The sequence below is a fragment of the Xenopus laevis genome, chromosome 9_10S (genome assembly GCF_017654675.1).
Source record: "Xenopus laevis strain J_2021 chromosome 9_10S, Xenopus_laevis_v10.1, whole genome shotgun sequence".
NCBI classification, from domain to species: Eukaryota; Metazoa; Chordata; class Amphibia; order Anura; family Pipidae; genus Xenopus; species Xenopus laevis.
The window spans coordinates 82,264,680-82,291,150 of NC_054388.1; the positions used below are offsets into that span (position 1 = coordinate 82,264,680).

Consider the following 26,471-nt stretch of genomic DNA (forward strand, 5'->3'; position numbering starts at 1 on the left):
TTGCCTTATTTTAGTAAATAGGTGCAGCGACGTGCTACTTGTTTGTTGTAGCATTGCCTTATTGCTCTATCATTGTAATTTATTGTACCTGTACTTGTAATTTAAAAAACTACTGATAATTGGCATTTAAATTTGGCCAAACCTGCTTGAACTTTTACATGACACAGATTATCAAACTGTTTAGCCAAGAGGCAAGGTGAGAATGCAAGCATTGTATGTAATTGATTCCACCCCTGTAAAAACTCAAGAATAGTAGCAGTGTACCAATATTAAACAAGACATAGGGCAAAATCACTTTATTTTGTAAACTAAAAAAAAAGAAAAAAAAAAAACCAACACAGGAAAAAGGAAAATATTCAGAAAACTGTTACAAATGTGTACAGCATTTAAAACAAAAAAACTGTTTACTTTTGTGCAATTATAGTCTCCATAAACAATGTAAATTCTATTTACGTCTTCACCAAAAAAAACACGTTTCATTTAAAAATTGGTGCTTCTCAAACCCAAAATACACAATTTTGTGAATGCACAGCTGTGTTTTCATTTCTAATGTTGAAAAATTATTTTTTTTTTCCGCTTTGATAAGTTGTCTGGCTTTCAAATTTTTTTTAAAGATTAAAAAAGTACGTTATTTAAAAATATATTTTCTGCTTAACAACATTTCAATCTTGTTGACCAAACAAGCAGAAAAAGTGAAGGAACAAGATTTGGATTTCATAATATAAAATAAAAATGCTGTAACTGGCTAAAGGTTTCAAAGGCCAAAAAAACCCTCCAAATAAATTATATTTTAATCTAGAATTGTAAGCAGAGTGGAAGCCCGTTGTACTTTCCCCAATTCTTACAATGCAATTCCCCAACTAGAAAAATAAAAGGAAAGTAAAAGCTTTAGGTTTCCCAGTCTGCTGAAAAGTACATGAAATGTGTATGGAAACATTTGTGTAGTATTTTAACACTTCAGGCTGCGGTTTCCTCCCTTTTCCTATTTTAGATCTTCTACATTTGATTTACAGATTTTCATTCTTCAGTGCAAGAGAATAAGCAAATACAGGCAGTCCCGGTTACAAACGATATAGGGACTATAGGTTGGTCCTTAAAGGGGAACTATCTATATTTTTAATAAAATTAAAATTTAATATAAGCTTCATCATACTAAAATAAGAAACAATCAAATATTCTGCATTGTTTCTGAAATCACGTTTATCTTTACTATCCCTCTCTCAGCATCTGTTTCTCTTCATACAGCAGTTGGGTGTCAGATATTCAACAGTTAGATCCAATATATCTTATAGGGGGGCTTCCTTTCCTAGCAGATGAATTAGAGCTCACTCAAATAACTGATTCCAGTACAAACAAAATAACTGCCTTTTGCACAAATCCTACATGTAGAGAGACATGATGTCTGGTGATTTTAATAGAGTGAGCTCTAATACATCTTCTAGGCAAAAGGAGCCCCCTATAAGATATATTAGGTCTAACTGTCAATGAATATCTGACACCCAACTCCCGCATGAATACAGAATGAAGAGAGGAACAGATGCGGAGAGAGGAATAGTGAACATAAACCTGGTTATTTCAGAAACGGTACAGAATTTTTAATTATTATTTTTAGAAACCGTATTATTTCAGCATGCTGAAGCTTATATTTAATTTTATTTTTTGTGATAGTTCCTTTAAGTTGAATTTGTATGTATATGTGTTGAAACATATACATTTACTTATTAAATGCAACACCTTTCTGTGCTCTACAGTAGACAACACACACCAAAGGAGATTGGGGCAGGTGGTTTATTAAAGCTAAATGCTAATAAAGGCCAAGCAAACCATAGTATGTTACTGTAATAGCCCCAGTCTGTAAGTATGAGTTGTATGTATGTCGGGTGTATGTAATTTGAGGACTCCCGGTATAGCAGAGTCACAGTTTCTCTCTATGGAGCACATCACACAAAAGAGTGAACTGCAGTCTTATTTGTACTTTGATTCAGTACGGAGCATTGACATGCAATAAATCATGTTGAGAAAGATTTTAGAACCACAGAATTACACTTTTTTTGTCTATTTTGGGAGGATAAACCAAAAATACACCAAAATATATCAAGTGTCCCATGAGCTTGCAGAATATGTTTTCTTCTTTAGGGGTAGTTTCTGGAGTAAAATTGAACTATGGACACTAAAATAGATTTACAAAGCTAGGAATAGTTGCAACGTCCTCTTCGTACCTATTAGCTACATATTTAGATACCTAGGTATTAACTTCAAGTGTAAGCTCATGTACCCCATGTCTATTAAGGGACTATCACTCACTTACTAAAAAAGGATGCTGGGCTTTGGCCTAGACATCTCTTCAAACAAAAACTAACATGTATTTCAAAGTATTATTTGAAATAAAATAGCAAAAAGACTGCAAGGGAAAAGGGTTAAACCTTTCAGTGCTTGCAGTCAGAACTTTCAACTCCGCTGTGCAGGGTAATGTATACACAGATGGCATAGATCAAACAGCCAACCAGAAACCTATAATCTATGTCACCAGCAGTTTGCTAACATGATGCAGATGCAGTAGATTATATATTTCATAACACTTAAAGGGTTAAATAAACCAGTAAATGTTCAAATGCTTCCGCTGTGTGTGACCTGATGATTAATGAAGGTACAAGTGTAACATGAAGCTTTTTCGGCTAATCATAAAATATGCAAGCATACAAATGACACCCACTTCAAGTACTGGAGCTAGTCAAAATATATGAAAATAAAAGACTGCTAATGGATCGTTTCAACACAGCATGCAGCACAAGGCTACACTAAAACGTGAATGAGATTTACCTTACAAATGGAATTGCTTAACTTGATAGAAAAAATAAAATGAAATAAATATTTCTTAGAAATGTATCTATGAATTCCCCATTAGAAGTTCAATCCAACGTCTTTGTAACCTATGTCAGTCTTGTTTATACACTGCAAACGGCATGTGAACACTGGGCCTGCCCAGCAAATAAAAGGAAAAAACCCTTCTAGAACATCTACTACTCCCAAAACATTCTGGGAGCGGAGCCTTCTTTTCAAAGTCCATGTGGATTCCAACAGCTTACAAAGAAGATACAGCTAGATCTTTTATGTATAAACTGTTAATGGCCTAATAGGCTACCCATTCTAATAGAACAGAAAAAGCCAGAGCCAAGAACGTGTGCACTTGAAAAGAAACTTTTCCCAGATTTTCTTTTCAGTATTTGTTGATGCCAAAGATTCGTACGCCATGCAGTTGTGGCAATTTGGGAATGAGGACACTGAGAAGAGATGCGGTGTTAATGAAAAAGTGCGTTGGGTCATACTTCGTGTAGAAGCTAGCTAGGAAGTACCTGTCAGGAAAAAAAGAAACATTTTAGAAATAAATACAGTAGAACCCTCGTTTTACGTTTTTCAGGGGACCAGAAAGAAATGGTGTAAAATCCAGGAAAATGTAAAATCCAGGGAAATATATTATGCATAATATATAGGTGGGACCACAAAACAACAATGTAAAATGAGGGGAAACTTAAAATCAGGGGGATGTAAAATTGAGGTTCCACTGTATTGGCTCAGAGTAATGAACTTCTACTTAAAATATATCTTAAAACCAGCACACCCTTTTAAAAATCTTGAAGGGGATGTAAAGGCAAAAGAAAATCCAATTTTTACTTTCTTTAGTGAAAAAGAAACCTATACCCAATATAACACACTCCACAGATGGACGGCACTTCATTTATTAGCAGGTCACTGTACAATGCCCAACACGTTTCGGGAATTTATCCCTTAATCATAGGCTCCTATGATTAAGGGATACATTCCCAAAACGCGTTAGGCATTGTACAGTGACCTGCTAATAAATTAAGTGCCGTCCATCTGTGGAGTGTGTTGTATGGTCTCAGCAGGGACACTGAGGACTAAGCACCTGGCTTGGGGGAATAGCTGAATCGGTCTCTCCCCTCGGTTGTTTCATTGAATTATACCCCCAATATACTTCAATTAAAAAATCTGTACAGTTTGTATGAAAAACCCAAAATGTATGCAGTGAAATTCTTCCTTCCCTTGACTTGCTCCAACTGCTGAGGATACCAATCTCTATACAGTTGCCGGCTGCTCTACAGGGAAACAAATAGAAAAATAGACCAGCTGGGAAGGTTGAATGGCATAGACATTAGCTAAGGCTAGCCAGGTTATAAAAAACATAAAATAACCCTGCAGTCTGCTTCCCTGCCATTGGAAAGTACTATTATTCCCTTGCAGAGATCTAGGGAGCGTCTATAGTTTACTATCCACAGCAGTCAGAGAAAGTAAAACTCAGGTGGAATTTCTCTGCATACAATCAGCTTTTTCTAAAAATGATAAACATCTTTTTAAATCAAAGTATATTGGAGATAGGTTTATTTTTCATTAAAGTAAAAATGGGATTTTGTTTGCCTTTACATCCACCTTTTATTTAAATTCACTTCAAAAAGTCACTGGTTGGACAATCACATAATTATGGATTGTTGTGTAATGAGCACTGATTGTGTGTATTGACAATGGTATTTAAAGTTTGTTGAAATGATATTGTATTGTCTTTGAGAAAGGTCCTAGTGAAGACCGAAATGTTGGACTTTGGTACAGTGTTGAAAATAAAAGGTTAAGGTTTTGAAAAGGGTGTGCCAATTTTAAGATAATTTTTGTATATTTGATGTAACTGGGCATCCCAAACCATATTGAGAAGAAAGGGTTTTTTTTTGTATTTGAGTGAGGATACTCCAAGGACTATATATTTATATATACCTAAAGTCATGTAATTTCCCAGTGCCTTAGTGTTTTGACATATCTATCACTGCAACACCAACACATAAAAAATACATTTGCCCAGATGTAATAACACATTAGCCTATAAGACATTTGCTTTTTTTTTTAACCAGTAAATGTACCTGTTTATTAGTTGCTATAGGTGATTTGACTAACTTTGCATCTTTTACTACATATCTCAATATTGTCGGCTACAAATTCTGATCAAATCCACTCAGGTTTTTTACGCTTATTATTACATTTTCCCGAAAATTTGCTTTGCAGGGGGGAAAAAAAAAAATCAGATTTTCACGATTTTTTCAGAATTTTTTATCCGATTTTCAAAAATTTCAAGATTTTGGAATTTTCACCCGAAAACTTTGGGGTATTGCACGAAACCAAGCGCATACCAAAAAATCATTGGGACCTCTCCCATTGACTTATATGCAACCTCAACAGGTCTGAGATGTCGGATTTTCAGATTCTGATTTTTCCATCCTCGGAGTTGAATAAATTCTATAAAATTCGTAATAAAAGTCAGATTTTATAAAAAAAAAAAAAAAAAAGGATCACAAATTTTTTGTGATTTTTGGATTCAGAGTTTAGTAAATAACCCCCTACATCTAAATAAATCCAAGTCAGACAGTATGCTCAATCATGAATACAGAAAAGATACTGCTTCTATACCATACAACGAATACATTTTAAAGTAACCCTTTGTCACTAATGTGGTAATGAATTCAATATTCCCCCCCCCCAAAAAAAATAAACTTTTTCCATCGCACCAATCAGGAATTATTATTAACATGCATTTATATAGAGCCAAGATATTTTGCACCACTGTAAAGTAAATGTGCTTATGCAACTAAATCGCATGAATTATATACATAGAACATATGGAGTTACATACATCACAACCAATACTGGTACAAAAGATGAGCAAGGCCCTGTGCAAAAAGAGCTTACAATCTGAAGGGAATACACAAGGTGTGGGAATGGGAAAGATCAGAATTAAGTTGGTGAGAGATGTGGTACTGTATGTGGTGTTGCATTTGGAAGTTAAGCAGAGTGAGGGTAGGCTTCTCTATATAAGTGCGTTTTAAGAGATGTCTTGAAAGCAGAAAGGTTGGGAGAAAGTCGGACAGACCATGGGAGAGAGTTCCAGAGGAGGGGTGCAGCCCTTGCAAAGTCTTGAATGCGAGCATGTGAGGAGGTAATGAGAGAAGAGTTGAGTAGCAGGTCAGTAGAGGAGCCTAGTAAGCAGTTGGTGAGTTTATAGAGATGAGTTCAGAAATGTAGGGTGGAGCATGAAGTGCTTTGAATGTTGGGGTCATTAATTTGAATTTAATTCTGAAAGGTAGTGGAAGCCAGTGCAGGGATTGGCAGAGTGGCATGCCAGAGGAGGAGCAGTTGCTGAGGTTTATAAGCCTTGCAGCAGTGTTCATTATGGATTGCAGAGGTGACAATCTCTGGCAGGGAAGGCCAATTAAAAGAGAGTTACAGTAGTCTAGACATGATATGACGAGAGGGTGAATAAGAATTTTGCCAGCATCTTGGGTGATAAATGATCGTATTTTTGAATATGTTCATTACGTGACATGATTTAATACGTGACTGGATATGAGGAGTGAATGACAGGGCAGATTCTAGGATAACCCCAAGGCACCGGGCCTGGGGAGATGGGGTGATAGTGGAATTGTTAACTATGATGGATATTTCTGGGATCTTACTGGTGTTAGTTGGTGGACCATTTTGGTTTTAGAGAGGTTTAATTTAAAGGGATACTGTCATGGGGGAAAAAATTTTTTCAAAATGAATCAGTTAATAGTGCTGCCAAAGCACAATTCTGCACTGAAATCCATTTCTCAAAAGAGCAAACAGATTTTTTTATATTACATTTTGAAATCTGACATGGGGCTAGACATACTGTCAATTTCCCAGCTGCCCCATGTCTTGTGCTCTGATAAACTTCAATCAATCTTTACTACTATACTGCAAGTTGGAGTGATACAACCCCCCTCCCTTTTTCCCCCCAGCAGCCAAACAAAAGAACAATGGGAAGGTAACCAGATAACAGCTCCCTAACACAAGATAACAGCTCCCTGGTAGATCTAAGAACAACACTCAATAGTAAAAACCCACGTCTCACTGAGACACAATCAGTTACATTGAGAAGGAAAAACAGCAGCCTGCCAGAAAGCATTTCTCTCCTAAAGTGCAGGCACAAGTCACATGACCAGGGGCAGCTGGGAAATTTGACAAAATGTCTAGCCCCATGTCAGATTTCAAAATTGAATATAAAAAAATCTGTTTGCTCTTTTGAGAAATGGATTTCAGTGCAGAATTCTGTTGGAGCAGCACTATTAACTGATGCGTTTTGAAAAAAAAAACATGTTTTCCCGATGACAGGATCCCTTTAAGGTAGCATTGCGACATCCAAGTAGAGATAGCAGATAGGCAGGAGGAGACCCGAGTTAGAAGTTCTGGGTTCAGATCAGGAGAGGAGAGATAGATCTGAGTATCGTCAGCATAGAGGTGGTAGCGGAAACCGTGCTAAGTGATTTGTTTGCCGAAGGAACAGAAAGAGGTGGGGAGAAGATGCTACTCCATTGTAGGAGACACTGAAGGAGCAATTAGTGAGGTAAGAAGAGAATCAGGACAGGGCTGTGTCACGAAGGCCAAGCGAATGGAGGGACTGGAGGAGGAGAGGGTGATCTACAGTGTCAAAAATGCAGCTGAGAGGTCAAGCAGTATTAGTATTGAGAAATGATTGTTGGCTTTAGCTGTAAATATAAGATTTGCTCCAATCACTGACCCGATCACTTGAAAAAAAGTTCAGTGCAATGTCAGTACATATGTCTTAAAAGGGGTTGTTCACCTTCCAAACACTTTTTTCAAATCAGTTGTTTTTAGATTGTGCCCCAGAAATAAAGACTTTTTTCAATTACTTTTTCCATTATTTATTTTATATGTTTTTCCCAAATCTAAGTTTAAAGGTGAATGTTACAATTTTGCAACATTGAGTTGATACATTTCTCAGCAGCATCTCTGGAGTATTAGCAACTATTGTATCAATTCTAACAGCTGCCTGTAATGAACCCCAGAGATTCTGCTCAGCAGGGACAAATAAGAAATGTATCAACTAAATGTATTAATTTAGAACAGTTTATAGGATCGGGGACCCCCCCCCCTCCCAGAGCTGGTTCAGAAGGAGAGAAATGACACTTTACACTTCAATATTAGAAAAACCGTCACACATAGAAAATAGAAAGTCATTGGAAAAAGTCGTTATTTCTGGTGATCTATCTGAAATCAACTAGTTGTTTGAAGGTGAACAACCCCTTTAACTTGGCAGTAAGTACATAAATAGGAATAAAGAGAAAAGTAAGACTGTGTAGACCTTTTTGCCCTTTTATTGATAATTCTGCTTTTCTTTGCATTAATGTCCATCTCTGCTGTGGCACTGTAGTCCTCATTTTGTACTTTTATTGGCAATTGTGCTTTTCTATGTATGAATCCATCAAGCTATGCTAAAATTCTGTAGTATTATTTTCAGCCATACATGGGCAGACAAAAGCTGGCAACTCTGTTGTTCCGAAAAGAGGTTGGCAGCTTATCAACCCCTCTATGAGGCAGTCCAACCAATATCTGGCTTCACATCTTAGCCAGATGTATTATATTTCTATTTGGACTTTTAAAGGGGAAAATACAATTTCTTCAGAAAAAACAAAAAACAAACTCAATTTTTTGGGGATTTACAGTATTAAAGTCCAATCAAAAAAGTACTCCAACTCAGACCTGCCGAGAACATGTTAAAGTCAATGGTAGATATCCTGTTCACAATTAGAAGATTTTTTTGCGCTGGGTTTCTGAAAAAAAAATCATAGCTTTTGGGTGATTTTATGAAAATAAAAACCTAACAGGATTTAGATTTTTTTTCACAATTTTATCGTGACTTTTTCCGCACAAGAAAAATCGATGAAAATGTATTGATTAATGGGGGTGGGCAGGCTAGGGGTAGACCATGCCGATTTGGTTGGAGTCGTTTTCAGACAATAGTAAGAACTTTTTGGATTTTGATAAATAACCAAGAATCACTTGGACTGCCTTTGCCCTAAGAAGAAGACTCAACTTACACTTGTAACATTTTAAAACTTAAAACAGAAGTCCATTTCTCTTCAATTACAAGAGTCAGCTTCTGTGTCCTTCATTGCATACTATTGAACTACTGACTGCATGTCAGCACCATGAAAAATATGTGCAGACCCCCAGTTCCCAATAAGAATAACATAAACCAACCTTGAAAAACAAAATTACATTTTAAAAATGATTAGGCTGGAAGATTACTTACAAGATGATAGGAGATATAGTGAGAAACTTCCGGGATGATGTGAATTGCACACCATAATCTAGCTGTTCCCAGTGTGTAAGGAGTCTTGCTTTACCTTGATCTGGAGTCTCAAATGGAGTTCCCTTTACTGCATGCAGAAACACATACATTCCCTGAAGGAAATAAATAATTATTGAGTTAAGGGGCAAGTTCATAAAATGAAAGAAAAACAAACTGCCCTGCACAGTACCATAATTAGCTTAGATCATTTTAAAAGAGATTCATCAACATTCAAATTAAATTTTTTACTACAATATTTTGCACTAAAAGTCACAATTTCGAACTTAAGTTAAATGTTCAATATGTAGCAAGTGCCAAAAATCCTAATGTAAAACTTTGAGTGCATGCACTTGGGAGATGTCCAAGCAAAATGAATCCAATTTTCTTCAATTACATTTTTTTGAGAGTTTGTAGGTTTTGTTCGCTCGAGTTTTTAAGATTTAAGTTTATTCAAATAAAAAATGCAGATATTCATAAATTTAAATTTTAATTAAAAGCATGCTAAGAGATCTATCTCTCATCTCCTGATCTCAACCCAGAACTCCTAACTCGCGTCTCCTCCTGCCTGTCCGCTATCTCTTCCTGGATGTCCCAACACTACCTTAAAATTAAACCTCTCTAAAACTGAAATGGTTCTCTTTTCTCCAACTAACACCAGTAACATCCCGGAAGTATAAATCATAGTTAACAATTCCACTATAACCCCCTCTCCCCAGGCCCGGTGCCTTGGGGTTATCCTAGATTCTGCCCTGTCATTCACTCCTCATATCCAGTCACTTATTAAATCATGTCACTTCCACCTAAGGAACATATCCAAAATACGATCATTTATCACCCAAGACGCTGCCAAAATTCTTATTCACTCTCTCATCATATCACGTCTAGACTACTGTAACTCTCTTTTAATTGGCCTTCCCCTCCAGAGACTGTCACCTCTCCAGTCCATAATGAGCACTGCTGCGAGGCTCATATACCTCAGCAACCGCTCCTCCTTTGCCTCGCCATTCTGTCAATCCATGCACTGGCTTCCGTTACCTTTTAGAATCAAATTCAAATGAATTACCCTGACATTCAAAGCACTTCATAACTCTGCCCCACCCTACATCTCTGAACTCATCTCTATATACTCTCCCAACCGCTTACTACGCTCCTCTACTGACCTTCTACTCAATTCTTCTCTCATTACCTCCTCACATGCTCGCATTCAAGACTTTGCAAGAGCTGCACCCCTCCTCTGGAATTCTCTCCCACGGACTGTACCACTTTCTCCCAACCTTTCTGCTTTCAAGAAATCTCTTAAAACGCACTTCTTTCGAGAAGCCTACCCTCACTCTGCTTAACTACCAAACGCAACACCACATTAATTCGATCTTGCCCACTCCCACACCTTGTGTATTACTCCCTTCCCTTTAGAGTGTATGCCTATGCATAGGGCCTTCCTCACCTTGTTGTACCTGTATTGATTGTGATGTATGTAACTCCATATGTTCTATGTATAAAATTCATGTGATTTAGTTGTATAATCACATTTACTTTACAGTGCTACGCAATATGTTGGTGCTATATAAATACATGTTAAGAACAATGATAATAATTGGTTCTTAAAGAATGTGACATTAGTGTGTTGTGTAAATATAAGCTCAACTGATGTGATTAATGAACTATGTACAGTGTTGTGCAAATATGTTGGCACCAGCAGTGCAAATACTATATAGCAAACCCTGCAATAGTTTTTGGGTCCTGGACCCCTAAAGATGCAGATCATTTGCAGGGCCTACCCGAATCATGTTATGTCAATGGTTAGCACTATATAATAATAATCATAATTATTAATAGGTACAGTATTTGATACGCTTTTTCTTGTGGGCTCTAGGATTATTAAGAATTTCTGCCTTAAACCAATAAATGGTTCCTGTTTGCCAGAAAGAAAACAGCCACCGGTATCAGTAAATGCATTCTCTCATACAAGCATGAAAAGTGTCAATAATTTTCCAGCAGTTACAAAGGAATGACATGATCATATAAAGGCCCAAGGCTGTATAGGTCATGACAACCTAGACCTAGCAACCAATATTTTGCTATTTTAATTTACAAAGTATGTTATTTCTTGTAATGCACACGTTCCAATTTATAATGATACATGTGAATTCAATGACAACAAACTGTAAGGATACAAGGCTCTTTTGTGTTTTTCCCAGTTAAGTCATAATTACTTTACAGAGTCTTGGAGTTGAAAGGGTTTCAAAAATCTGAACACTTCTAGGAAAATGTAAAATTTTCACCAATCATATGGTTTGTTACAGGGCTTATTAAAATAATTTACAAATACATTTAATGTAGAGGCAACTAAAATCCCTTCTCTGTTGACATGTGAGCACATACCTTGTTACACACTACATACCTAGGGAATCCTAAGCATAGTGGGCTGAGCTGGTATTTCTATATATGATGTTTGATCATAGTAATGAAGGACATATGGGAGAGAAGACGCAGTAAATGCTAGCTTTGGGACAGTTAAGAAAAATATCAAAATTTAGCAAAGCTTTGCAGTAGAAAATCATTTACCAATTTTGGAATTGTTAAAATGTGTACTTTCCAAAATATTTCTGGTGGCAACTTATTTGCAAACTTTTCTGCCACTGATATATGGTTCCATGCCAGTTTAGTTGCACTAAAAGTCATGCGTTTTCAAGATCACTGAAAAACGCTATCTATTATTACTACTACAACAGGGGTCCCCAACCTTTTTTACCCGTGAGCCACATTCAAAAATAAAGAGTTGGGGAGCAACACAGGTATGCAAAAAGTTCCTGGGGTGCCAAATAAGGGCTATGATTGGCCCCTATGTGGACTGGCAGACTACAGGAGATTCTATATAGCAGTACAACTGTTTTTTATGCAACCAAAACTTGCCTCCAAGCCAGGAATTCCAAACTAGGCACCAAGGCGTTGGAGAGCAACATGTTGCTCGCGAGCTACTGGTTGGGGATCACTGTACTACAACAACAACAACAAAGTTGGGTGGGGAAAGAATAGTGATCTTACTACATGGTTAGATCTAGGGTCCCTGGTTCAAATAAAAGTAGACTTTAAGGCTACGATGTACAATATTGTTGACTTTTCTGGTAGGAAGAACACTTTCCTACTTTCAGTAAAATAATGCCACGTCTATGTAGAAAGTTTGCTCAGATGGGAATGGAAGAACTTGATAGGCACCGTGTCAAGTACCATAGTACAAAGCTACAAAAGCAAATAAGAGGGTTGCATAGCTTAAACCAACATTTTACTACTAGGTTTTACTAACGATCAGATCCGAACGACGGTCAGATCGCGGGACCGCATCAACGAACAGATGCGGCTGCAATCCGATGGGATTTTTAGTTCCATCCGATCGATATCTGGCCAGATATCGATCGGGGAAGCCCGTCAGAGGGCCCCATACACGGGCCAATAAGTTGCCGACTCGGTCTGTCGGCAGCTTTTATAGGCATGTGTATGGCCACCTTTACATGCATTTCTCCCCTTGTAGTCTTGTAGCTTGAAAATTCAGTCCTTACAGGAAGGTCGTCTCACATAGACTCCATTATTATTCAAATGATTAAACATTTTTAAATCATTTCCATTTTCTCTGTAATAATAAAATAGTAACTTGTACTTGATCCAAACCAATCCTTATTGGATGCAATAAGGAAGCAAAAAGTCCCAAACACTCTGAGTAACAGGTCCTATACCTATATTTATTAATATGTGCAGATTTATTTAAACCTGTCTAATGCTAAAAAAAAAATAACAACCTCACTACCAAGGGACCATTTAGGTGGCAAAAACATTTTTTGCGTTGAGAATGAAGTGGCACATCTTTTTTCAATACAGAGATTTACACTCCGCTGTTTATACGCCAAAATCCATAAGAGTACTTGATAAATGCGCACACTATAGGCTGTGGTGACATTGTTAATGTGTTTTCATAGAATAAATGGCTTGTACCTACCAGGTTGTGAATGACATTGGTTAGTGTCCAGGCCACGGGGACACTGAAGAAAGGAATACTAAGTAGTACAATGTGAAGCATTCCAACTCCAAGGGCATAAGTCAGCCACATTCCACGACTGTTCATAACTCTTGTATTTGGGTTTACCTCACTGTGTGCTACACCCACATTCATTCTCACTCTGAAAAAAAAAAAGAGTTATGAAGGAGCAAAAACTTGATTAACATTCATTTAACAGACATTTTACATGGCAATTTTTTTTACCAGTATTACTGCATATTGCTACGTTAAAATACAACCTTTTTTTCAGTTTTTCTTTTCAATTAAAATAGTGCAGTTGTAACTGGTCTCAGCTGATTGACAATGTGTATTTTAAGCATGTAAAGAGCCAGCCAAATTGTGTAATGCTTGCTGCACATAATCAAATTGCCAAGCAAGAGGTAGAGTGAATTTCACAGACCTACCTTTAACTACAGCAAACAGGTTAGTGTAAAATCTAAGTTAAACTCCACACAAATATAACCTATGCTTTTTGAAGAGTAAACATAATTTCAAGCAACTTTGCAATATACACCAATAAAAAATATGCAGACTTTTCATGATTTTTAATGGTTTGGAACAGTTCCCTAATCCTAGCACCCTGCTCTCCTGCTGATCTGTCGGACTACTTTGCTGAGCTGGCTGACTACTGTTACTTTGTATCAACAGCCATCTGTCCTCAGCCTGCATCCTCCAAACCCCACAATTCCCTGCACATGTGATTTCAATAAGGAAAGGAACATCACAGCACATGGGCAATAATTTGCGCATGCGCATGACGGTGGGAGAGAGAGTGAAAGGAAAGAGGTGAGGGTAAGGGGACAGAGCCAGAGGGGAATAGAAAGAGGCAGATCAACATAGGGGAGGGGAAGGAGCAGAGCGACAGAGGGAAGGGGAAGGGGCAGAGGGACAAAGGGGAGGGGAAGGGGCAGAGCGACAGAGGGGAGGGGCAGAGCGACAGAGGGGAGGGGCAGAGCGACAGAGGGGAGGGGCAGAGCGACAGAGGGGAGGGGGGAAACCAAAGAGCTACGAAAACGTACTAGGGGTAGGCAAAAGAAAATTCAAGAGGTACCTGCCCAGCACCCCCCTGTCGTTCGCCCTATGCAGGTGCCTCTTCTGCCTGCCCCTAGTTCTGCCCCTGCCCCTGTTCACTTTCACTGTTTGCTGTTATGGTTCCTTTAAATATAAAAACCAAAATATCTGTTTGCTCTTTGGAAAAACAGATTACGGTGCAGCACTATTAACTGGTGCGTTTTGACAGAATCCCTTTCAGAATTAATTTAGAAACAAAGGTGTAAGCCAGTTATTGATGGAGGAGTCTGACACACCAGTAAAAAACCTGAAATCAATGTGCCGAGTTGCTATGGGCAATGGAACTGGCGTGAGTAGGGAAATCGATGGCAAGTTACCCTGTGGGGGCTTCTATTTTTCACTTGCCATGTTTATAAATACAGTGTTCAGCAGGCTGTAAGTATTTTGTTGCCGTTAGTCAATGATATAGACCAGCTTCTGCTGCTGTAAAGGATGTACAGACATCTGGACGCTGTGGAACGTTTGCAGCAGCGCAATAAATAGCCCATTGCCTCCAATCAAAGCGCAACCCAAGGCCGATGCGTTGTGACTTGTGACTTGCGGCCGGTGCAAGGCCCTGGTTGTGTAGAAAACACCAGTTGATCACACACCCCCCGAGAACGTAACACTCCTGCTCCACTTGCACAGTCGCACAGTCGCACTCCATCACAGGCCACTTCCATCGCACAGACAGCTCAATGCCTCGTACTGAGCGCGCCGGGCTCAGCCCCGACACATAATTAGCACAGACCGCGACCTGCAATACGATTTAGGCCATACTCTTCTCAAGTCTTACCAGAAAGATGCTTTCCCCTCGTATATATCAGGCAGCTACACTCGAACGGATCATCCACAGCCGTTCTACAACGTCACACACAATCCCAAATAATACGCGTAGTGCGGAAAAGGCAAAGCCAAATTGATTGACGGCTAGCTGGTCCAATGCGCCGCGGCGGGGGAATAGGATGATGACGCTGGGAGGCGTGGCTTCCGCTCCGCGTTTGCCTCAGTGCGTGTCTATGAGAGGGGCTTAAGTGTGGAAACTGCATGGAGCTGCCGGGCCTTTACTAGTGCAGGTACATATTGGAGCCTCAGCTTTGGCTAAAACGTAGCACAGCGCTTTGTGTTGACGTTCCCTGGTTAATAAGCGTCTCACTGTACTGGGTTATACCGTTACACTTCGCCTTAGTTTGAGAGTGAATTGAAACTAGCTGCTGCTGTATTGGAATGGGATTAGGCATCTCTTGTCAGAGGTACATCATACCTTAAACTTTGGTGGAGGAAGATTACTCTAGGAATAGGCAGGTGCAAAGGTACGAATTTGAGCTTGGAGGTTCTTCTCACATTGATAATGGATTGGACCAGTCCTGTTGCCTGTAGCAACCAACCACAGCTTTCCTTTACAATTGCAGCTCAGTTGCTATGGGTAATGGCACTGGCACAATTGTAACACTTCTGTCAAGGTGGCTGTACAGGGGCAGATTTCAACTGTAAATTCAGCCCCTCAGACCAAGTCAGCAGCTTTTCTGCCCCAGGATAAAGCAGCCTCGTATCAGTCTTTTAAGGTTTAACAAAGTCCTTGTCTGATGGATCTTTGTAGGCTGCAAAGTATGTATTAATAGTTGGCTCTAGGGCCAAATATGGGGTCAGCCCAGTTTAGGCCCAACATTTGGATGGCCACAGTGGACGCCGATCCTCTCATTTGGTGACCATACTAAACAAGCTTGTCTGGCTGTATTTGGCCACCTTTAGTACATTCACCCCAGTATAAGAGGAGTGCAAACTTAGTCATGTGGGTCCTGGCCTCAGTGGCATAACTGTAGATGAACCAGACCCCATGGCAGGACTGTATGTAGGTCCAATGCTGCCCTAGGCACCGGACCTAAACACGCCTCCTAAGTGACACGTGTGACATCTCATACACGGACGTCGTGGAAGTGACATCACGTGACGTGCATATGTGACATCACTTCCGCCAACCAATCCATGGAAGAGGCTGGGGGATTTTTTTTTTTTAATTTAAAAAAAATAAATTTATAGGCAGCCGAGGGCCGCCCCGCCAATCTCTGCCGTCCTAGGCACAGGCCCTAGGGTGCCTTAATATAAACACAGCCCTGGACCTTGGTCTACTTCTTTGAGGCTTGCAGAGGGAACCATCATGCATGTGAAATCATGACCTGCAATTTTTTTGGACAACGCAGGTGTCTTGCAATTTGATTATCACAGGTGACCTGGGCCGGCAGAGAAGAATTCAGAAAATGTTTTGTCCTGGGAACCAAACATCAGGCCACTGCTTGGCCTGAATACCAATGAGGGTAAGATTTGGGGAGAACTGTATAAAGCAGCTCAAAGGTCATTTAGGGTGAAAACATTTTTAATCAAATTTTTGCTTTCCTAGATATCCTTGGAAATCTGGCTGAATCTTGTATACAGTCATTTTTTATGAGCCAACATTGCACTTCAGAGTTATCATTTGGGATTCACTGAATCCAGGATATGGTTCAGGATTCAGCCTTTTTTCAGCAGGATTCAATTTCACCCCCAAACTGATGTGAATCTTTAAAGTGGACCCGTCACCCAGACACAAAATTCTGTATAATAAAAGTCCTTTTCAAATTAAACATGAAATCCAATTTCAATTTTTTATTAAAGCATTCATAACTGTTGTAAACTCATTTAAAAATCTCAGCTGTCAATCAAATATTGTCTGCCCCGCCTCTATGCCTAGGCATAGAGGCGGGGCAGACAATTGCTTTCACTTTCCATTGAGCACTTCCTAGATGTCACTGCTCTCCCCACATTCCCCCATTCTCTTCATCATTTAATTGTGTAGCCAGGGCATGGGGATGGACATCAGGTCCCCCATTCTGGTGCACAAACAAGATTCTGAGATGATACAAGGCTTGTCTTAATAACAGTGTCCACAAAATGGCTCCTGCCTGCTTGTTATAATTATGAATTCCCAGACTGAAGGAAATAAGATTCAAATAATTTATATAGTGTAATTAGAGTTCATTTTGCTTGACTAATGTGATAAAATAGGATTTTGAATAATTTTTTTGGGTGACGGGTCCACTTTAAAGTCAAGAGATTTTTTATTGTCATGCAAACACAGTTCTTTTTAACCCTTCCTTGCCCCAATTTGCATATGTAAATTAGGGTTTAGATCCACTTCCTGAACCGGCCGAATCCATCATGAAAGACTTGGGGATAGGCCAATTCCTAAAGTAGTGGATTTGGTATAGCCCTAGTTATAATGGGTTCAAACTTCAGGAATATTTTTAGTGAAGTATAATTCAATCCATGGTGTTACATAACACTTCACTGGGAAATTCTGTTGTTAGGGTATTGATGCCCCGATGTTAAAGTGTTACTGGATAATCGATTCAGTATGTGACTAAATATTTTGTGAAGGCTTTGATTTTCTGCAACATTTGAAAATCAAGGTATCTATGTATCCCTAATGTATTGCTTCCTTTCTCCCATGGGTCCTTTGTTTCAGTACCTGGTAGCTTTACATATATGTAGATAAGTAGTAATGCTTTCCAACCTGTTGCCTGCTGCCAATCTCTGCTAAAAGCTGTAACTGAACTTCACCGCTTTATACTGATAAGCTCCAGATTAAACAACAGTTCTGAAATGCAATAAATTTCTCTTTTTTTAATGAACAAGGGATGTAGTGCAAACTTATTTTTATATATATATATATATATATATATATATATATATATATATATATATATATATATATATATATACCAATAGTTTCCAAACCAGCACTCCCTTTAGTGAAAAAATTTAATTTTTATTGTTACATAGTAGCAGATACTATGTAACAATAAAAATTTAATTTTTTCACTAAAGGGAGTGCTGGTTTGGAAACTATTGGTGTATGCAAAATTACCGTGCACCCCTCTCTTTATCTAAATTGCCTTGGAGTGCGGATACTCATTGGAGAAATATATATATATATATATATATATATATATATATATATAATATCAAAACAGGGGGGTTGTGGGAGCACTCTAAAGGCTTTAAAGTATATATATAAGTATAATAAATGCTATTGCATATGTACCCAAAACAGGGGTTATTTTGTTACAAAGTTATGATCATAAAATTGATAAGCCACCATACCACGTCAAGGTAAACCCCGAATGGCGGTCCCTAACTTGTTTTATATTTTATGTGCATTTTAGCATTACCTGTAATCAATGTCCATTGAACGCTGTTTTTTCACTAAGGGCTAAATCCTCCCCAGCCAGCAATCAGGCTTTTAAAGGAGAGATATCCCCAAAACAAACGCCCAATTTTAAAAGCATAGGATCACCACTAGTTTAAAGGGGGGGTATGGGGTGCTACAACCACTGAAGCTATGCCACAGCTCCTGGCTAAATATACAATATCAAAACAGGGGGGTTGTGGGAGCACTCTAAAGGCTTTAAAGTATATATATAAGTATAATAAATGCTATTGCATATGTACACAAAACAGGGGTTATTTTGTTACAAAGTTATGATCATAAAATTGATAAGCCACCATACCACGTCAAGGTAAACCCCGAATGGCGGTCCCTAACTTGTTTTATATTTTATGTGCATTTTAGCATTACCTGTAATCAATGTCCATTGAACGCTGTTTTTTCACTAAGGGCTAAATCCTCCCCAGCCAGCAATCAGGCTTTTAAAGGAGAGATATCCCCAAAACAAACGCCCAATTTTAAAAGCATAGGATCACCACTAGTTTAAAGGGGGGGTATGGGGTGCTACAACCACTGAAGCTATGCCACAGCTCCTGGCTAAATATACAATATTAAAACAGGGGGGTTGTGGGAGCACTCTAAAGGCTTTAAAGTATATATATAAGTATAATAAATGCTATTGCATATGTACCCAAAACAGGGGTTATTTTGTTACAAAGTTATGATCATAAAATTGATAAGCCACCATACCACGTCAAGGTAAACCCCGAATGGCGGTCCCTAACTTGTTTTATATTTTATGTGCATTTTAGCATTACCTGTAAAAGCCTGATTGCTGGCTGGGGAGGATTTAGCCCTTAGTGAAAAAACAGCGTTCAATGGACATTGATTACAGGTAATGCTAAAATGCACATAAAATATAAAACAAGTTAGGGACCGCCATTCGGGGGTTTACCTTGACGTGGTATGGTGGCTTATCAATTTTATGATCATAACTTTGTAACAAAATAACCCCTGTTTTGGGTACATATGCAATAGCATTTATTATACTTATATATATACTTTAAAGCCTTTAGAGTGCTCCCACAACCCCCCTGTTTTGATATTGTATATTTAGCCAGGAGCTGTGGCATAGCTTCAGTGGTTGTAGCACCCCATACCCCCCCTTTAAACTAGTGGTGATCCTATGCTTTTAAAATTGGGCGTTTGTTTTGGGGATATCTCTCCTTTAAAAGCCTGATTGCTGGCTGGGGAGGATTTAGCCCTTAGTGAAAAAACAGCGTTCAATGGACATTGATTACAGGTAATGCTAAAATGCACATAAAATATAAAACAAGTTAGGGACCGCCATTCGGGGTTTACCTTGACGTGGTATGGTGGCTTATCAATTTTATGATCATAACTTTGTAACAAAATAACCCCTGTTTTGGGTACATATGCAATAGCATTTATTATACTTATATATATACTTTAAAGCCTTTAGAGTGCTCCCACAACCCCCCTGTTTTGATATTGTATATATATATATAGATATATAGATATATAGATATATAGATATATAGATATATAGATAGATAGCAGTAGCTGTTGCTTAATATTTAACCTATCTTTAAATTTCCATTTTCATCTTCTACAATGATATGGTAGTTGACTTATGTCTTTAAAATTAAAGGGGCTGTTCACTTTCAAACACTTTTTTCAGTTTGTTTCAGATTGTTCACCAGAAATAAAGACTTTTTCCAATTACTTACCATTTTTCTATTTGTTTTCTAATATTGAAGGGTAAAGTTTCATTTTTCACCTTCTACAGCAGCTGTGGGGGGGGGGTCGCCAATTCTTTAACTGTTCTAAATTGATACATTTAGTTGATAAATTTGTTATCTTTAGCCCTGCTGAGCAGAATCCCTGAGTTTCATTAAAGGCAGCTGTTAGAATTGATACAATAGTTGCTAATACTCCACAGATACTCCTTAGAAATGTATTAACTAAATGCGACTAATTGTAACAGTTCAGAATGCTCCTGGATCAATGAGCTGCCAGACTGCTAGATACAGGAACATTAAAGGGGAACTCCGGGTTCCAAACCAAAATTTGATAAAGGAGCCCACATAACACAGAAAGAAACCTCTAATATACCCATAACAGTAACCTGTTTCTTCAAAAAATATGAATAAATGCCATTTTCTATGCTGAAATCCAGCTGGTTAACAGTTCTTCTCTTTCTAATGGATTAAATCTGTTAAACGTTTCCTACATACTATCAAAATGACACTTGCATGGGGAAAACCTGTCAGATCCATAGCTTTCATAATTGTATACTTTCAAGGACTTCTCTTTTTTCCTAAAAACAGGGGCAGATTCAATTCTCTTAAAACAAGCCTGCAAAGCATGTGGACTATAACCCATATCAGTAAATTATAGACATAAAATGAATTAATCAATCATTGCTCTATCATAATCACAAAATTGTTTCTAAAATCCTAATGTCTCAATTGTACCCTAACCTTGTTTGTAAACTCTTGTGTGAGGGGCCCTCTAATCGTATTGTACTCTGTAAACCCTTTTTTGTTATTCACCGTTTATTCCCCATTTGTTATAAACGAAGGTAAATCACTGTGTAACTTGTGGGCGCTATATAAATAAATAATGATGATAAAAGTACATCATAGAAAATGCCACTTTCTAGAACATGGTGGCAGATAAAATGTCCAGATTCGTTGGTTTTGCATACAACTTTGATAGCTCAGCAAAATACAGCATACTGTAGTACAAAAACACCTAAAACTTGGACTTGGTATTGATTAAAATATGCTTAAAGAAGAAGTCAACCCTTTAATAAAAAAAAACAGTTTTTTTCATTTTTTGACTTGACATGTCCTCTAACATGTATTTATAAAGTGCTAAATGGGTATATACACTGACCATAAAATAAATACAACTGGTAAAAGGTCAAAAGGGCCTTGCCGAGCTTAGAATCCCTTTTTTACACTGCTGTTGTTATGCCTCATGTCCAGTGCTGTATCATTCTGGTGCTGCTCTAGGCACTGGACCTGAGTATGCCTCATCAGAAGTACGGCAATGATGTACAGGCATGGTACCTGTTCTCCAGAATGCTTGGGACCTGGGTTTTTTTGTGAATAACAGATCTTTACATAATTGTGATCTTGATACCTTCATGTAAACACTAAATAAACCCAATAGGCGATTTTTGCTTCCAATAAGGATTAATTATATTTTCATTTGGATCAAATACAAGGTACTACCTGTATTTAATTATTACAGAGAAAAAGGGGATAATTTTAAAAAATTTGGATTATTTTAGTATGGAGTCTATGGCAGATAGCCTTTCCGTAATTTGGAACATTCTGGATAATGGATTTCCGAATAACGGATCCCATACCTGTAATACGCATGTGCAGAATTTACATACCCCCTAACCCATATTTAAGGTCAATTTTGTATTTACCATATAGGCACCCAAGGGCTGTCCTTGAGGGACTTTATACGGTACTGTTCATATCAAGGGTTTTCATCCTATAATTTACCAACAGAATAACCAGATCTACTAGCAGAACTGACAAATCAAAATTTCTTTTTTTTAATTCAGACCAGAGAATTGCTGTTCATTAGTGATGAGTGAACCTGACTTGTTTTGCGTCAGCAAAAATTTGTGAAATTTACCAAACACATTGAAGTGAATGGATGTTTTTTCCTGCAGCATTTTTCAAACCTCACAATATTTTGTTACTATACATTATTGTCCCTACTTTTGATGTATTTGGGTACGAACAATTTGTTAATATGTTGAGGAGCCTTCATCTATCCGCATTCCCATTCAAAATAATATCATATTTTATTATTTTTTGTGCAAAGTAGTGGTACACACAAACATGCACAAGATGGCAGCACAGGCACAAATGCTTATAAAAAACAGAATATTGGTGTTATTTCATGGAACAAAAACTTTCACACAAGTGAGAATTAGGCTTAAAATCTATATAGATATTAAAACTAATTGCACTACATGCCAACTCAATTTTTGATAAACCTGCCCCTTTGTCTATATTCAATATGGGACCTGAAGTGATCAGCACCGTAAGGCTGATGGAGAAATAAACAACAAATCGTATGGAAAATATATAGTTTAGTATTTTTAACTTAAAAATCAAATTAAGTTGTGCTCAGTAAACTGGGGTTTAGTTGGAGGCAAAATTCCTGATTGCTGGATATGTGCAAGCCTACTTTAGCATTTTCAGGGGTTGACCCTTCTGTCAATTTTGTCTTTATAGATCAGTACTTCAGTACCCAAATTTGCCACCCCTGTGGTTTATTTTTTAAATTAATGTTGATATAGCTTCTATAGTTTTTTTTCAAAATTAGAACAATATATGTAACATTTTAATCATTTTTTGTTTCGCCATGCTTTATTTATGCACAGGCAGGTTTAAAAATCTAAAGACAATGTCAAGGCACCACAGGCATTAAGGGGCAGATCTATTAAAATGTGAGATATGGGTTATTTATTAAAGTATAATGTTTTCTGGTTGGACTTTTAAAGTGGAAAAACACAATTTTTCCGTAGGAAAAAACATTTTTTGTGATTTATTTAACCCCGATGGTGTTAAAAGTCCGAATAAAAAAGTACTCCAACTCAGACTAATGGCAGATGCCCCGTTGATATCCTGATCTGTACTAGGTTTCTTTCAATAACACAAAAATTTTGTGGTTTTGTACATTTCTTATTTTTTCACAATGCTATCGATTTTTTTCTGCAAAATGTATTGATATATAGGGAGGATTTGGTTGGACAACTTTTCAGATTCTGATAGAGATCCCCTAAAACTCACTCACTTTCTATTCTTTCCTATGGGGTTTTTAAAAGGGTTATTTATAAAAATCCGATTTTTTTCTAATATTTTAAATAAGAAAAGTCTGACCAAATTAGAATCCACAATTTGTTCTTATTTATCAATAAAAAAAATTGAAAAAATTGGATCAGGAATTAACGTGACTTTTTCCGATTGTTATGTGAAAAACCTGAATTTTTTAAGTTTGACTCCCAAAAACCATGAAACAAATTGACTTTTCACAGAAAAACCAGTATCAAACCCTTAAAACTAAGAACAATTTGTGAGGGTTAAAACATCGGCAAATGGGTAAGGGGACATCTGCCACTGACTTTTACATGAATTCAGCAGGTTTTGGAATATTTTCGGATTCGGACTCAGCTTCGGGGCATAATAAATTGCGAAAAGAATTGCGTCTTTTTTTACCTCAACTCTTTCGGTTTTTGGTTTCAAAATGGACGCACAGTTTGACTTAAATTATTTTACTGTATTATATTTATTTATTTAAGTTAACATGTGTTTATTTTGCAGCGTGATCCAGACCAGATCACTAAGAAAAGCCAAAATGCATCACTTACCATCAGCTACAATCCACTTGCTTTCCAGTTCCCAAGTAATTACCTCAGTGGTTAGTGTGGTAAAGGAACTAGTAGAAAATGCCTTAGATGCTAGTGCAACCAGCATTGAAATTAAGTTGGTAAGTAGCTCATGCTTAATATTTGCATGAAAAATATAAGAGAAATATAATTTAAACTGTTAATAGTGAGGTATGTGGATGCTTTTCTCCAAAGCCAGACTAAAAGAACAAGAATAGTTATTGATCATTCTCCGATATAAAGATAACCAGAAGCTACTTTTTTGCCCCAAAAAGTTTATGCATATTTAGGTGTCCTTCTAATCTTTTTGTTTGATGGGTGCATGTTACTTAAAGGGATACTGTCATGGGAAAAAAAATATTTTTCAAAATGAATCAGTTAATAGTGCAGCTCCAGCAGAATTCTGCACTGAAATCCATTTCTCGAAAGAGCAAACAGATTTTTTTATATTCAATTTTGAAATCTGACATGGGGCTAGACATTTTGTCAATTTCCCAGCTGCCCCTGGTCATGTGACTTGTGCCTTCACTTTAGGATAGAAATTCTTTCTGGCAGGCTGCTGTTTTTCCTTTTCAATGTAACTGAATGTGTCTCAGTGGGACATGGGTTTTTACTATTGAGTGCTGTTCTTAGATCTACCAGGCAGCTGTTATCTTGTGTTAGGGAGCTGTTATATGGTTACCTTCCCGTTGTTCTTTTGTTCAGCTGCTGGGGGGGGGAAGGAAGGGGGGTGATATCACTCCAGCTTGCAGTACAGCATTAAGAATTATTGAAGTTTATCAGAGCACAAGTCACATGACTTGGGGCAGCTGGGAAATTGACAATATGTCTAGCCCCATGTCAGATTTCAAAATTGAATATAAAAAAATCTGTTTGCTCTTTTGAGAAATGGATTCCAGTGCAGAATTCTGCTGGAGCAGCACTATTAACTGATTCATTTTTCTTTATTTTACTGTATTTTATTCTTATTTGTATTTATTATAATGACCCCCTTTTTGTTCTATTGATTTACTGCTCTGCTGTATAGAGATTCGCTTTCAAGTAGTGCTGTATAAAAAATATACATACAGACATACAAGTCCATCCATTTCAACCCCCCCATACAAACTCCAGTGCACATATATACACATACTTATACAAATACTGGTTCGCTGATCTTTTCTGTCCCTTTACAAGCACCTTTTTTCCAGAGAGAACAACACCAACCTTGACAATCTTTCCTCATATTTTAAATTTTCCTTCCATGACTATTAGATAATTAATACCAAATTCTTAATAATGCTCTGAACATTGGAAATCATTTTAGAGCCAGGTAAAGGAACAATCACTGAAACAGAAAAATAATTCATAAATTTGCACCCAATTTGTACTGACAAAGACTGTGAGAAAGCTCTCTTATGTTACAGTTTGATCTCCTGCTCACACGCTGGTGCGTGATGCGCAGCCGGGCCCCCGCCCCCCTCCATACATGGCGGATTCCAGTGGCGAGCGGGCTGCCGGGGGGCCCTGAGGGGGTGCGGGCCCTGGTCCGCTCGCACCCCCTGCTCCCCCGGTAGTTCCGCCACTGACAGGATAATGCCCTCAAAAGATAGCTAGGTCTGCACCAGAAGATGCCATATTTTTCCTTTTGCTTGTCATTTCAGGAAAATTTTGGATTTGACAAAATTGAAGTTCGGGACAATGGAAAAGGTATCAAACATGACGAAACCTCTGTCATGGGCATCAAGCACTATACTTCTAAAATTAACAGCCATGAAGACTTGGAAACATTAGAAACATATGGTTTCCGTGGGGAAGCTCTAGCTTCAATCTGCTGTGTGGCAGAGGTGAGTTGTACGATTTTCAAATTAATTTTTGCAGGAGAAGTTATATATACACCAGCGTTTACATATATATGTAACGCTATAGTAAACTGACTTGTGCTAGGGCAGTTTAAGCTACTTTCCTTGGTGGGCTGAGACCACCGATGAGCTCTCTTTTTCAGGGGTAAGCCCTCGCAATGGTGTGGAGGCAAGGGTGTAGTGTAACTGTAACCTGGTGCGATAGCACAATGATGGGCGCCAGTAGTTCTTTAACAGTTGAACAAAGAACAGTATTTATTGAACAACAGCACATAGATCATTTAGCACATTGATCCACAATGGAGTATAGAACATACACAGCAGCATAAAAGAAGCATATACTCACAGCACGTATAGGCTGAATCCCCACAGTCTAGGGAATATACAGCAGAGAGTAAGTTGACAGCATGTGATGGGTATTGCCCAGTTTTCAGCATATCTTCCAGTGGCAGACTAGGGGAACTCCTGACATCTTTATCTCAACACTTGGTTCCTTACTCTGGGTCAGTAATACCCTGGGATCTTAATCCCTCTAATCTCCTCGTCGGAGCCTTGAGCTGCTCAACTAAATAACCTCTCTATCACTCCTAGAGCGATCTATAAACGAGTATAGCTGTCTAATAACTAGGGCCAAGGCGCCTAGGGTCAGCACTACCCATTCCCTTCCAGCCTGCTTGGTTGGGCTAAAGCAATGGACCCAGAGCACATGG

At 38.1% G+C, this 26,471-nt stretch overlaps 2 protein-coding genes across 4 annotated transcripts in view; one reads left to right on the top strand and one right to left on the bottom strand.

Moving 5' to 3' along the window:
• Window positions 1-281: 281 nt before the first annotated feature.
• ormdl1.S (ORMDL sphingolipid biosynthesis regulator 1 S homeolog) lies at window positions 282-15,145 on the bottom strand. Its single transcript, NM_001094762.1, is given in 4 exon segments — window positions 282-3,353; window positions 9,134-9,285; window positions 13,164-13,344; window positions 15,070-15,145. Coding segments are annotated over 3 exon segments (462 nt in total). The 5' UTR covers window positions 13,338-13,344; window positions 15,070-15,145; the 3' UTR covers window positions 282-3,217.
• Window positions 15,146-15,300: 155 nt separating this feature from the next.
• The window catches only part of pms1.S (PMS1 homolog 1, mismatch repair system component S homeolog), a 48,839-nt gene continuing 37,668 nt past the window's right edge, over window positions 15,301-26,471 (top strand). The window contains 3 exon segments of one of the 3 annotated variants that reach the window (NM_001086076.1): window positions 15,301-15,349; window positions 23,856-24,021; window positions 25,564-25,746. In NM_001086076.1, coding sequence (NP_001079545.1) covers window positions 23,890-24,021; window positions 25,564-25,746 — 315 coding nt within the window. In that variant the 5' untranslated portion in view covers window positions 15,301-15,349; window positions 23,856-23,889. 3 annotated transcript variants of the gene reach the window in all.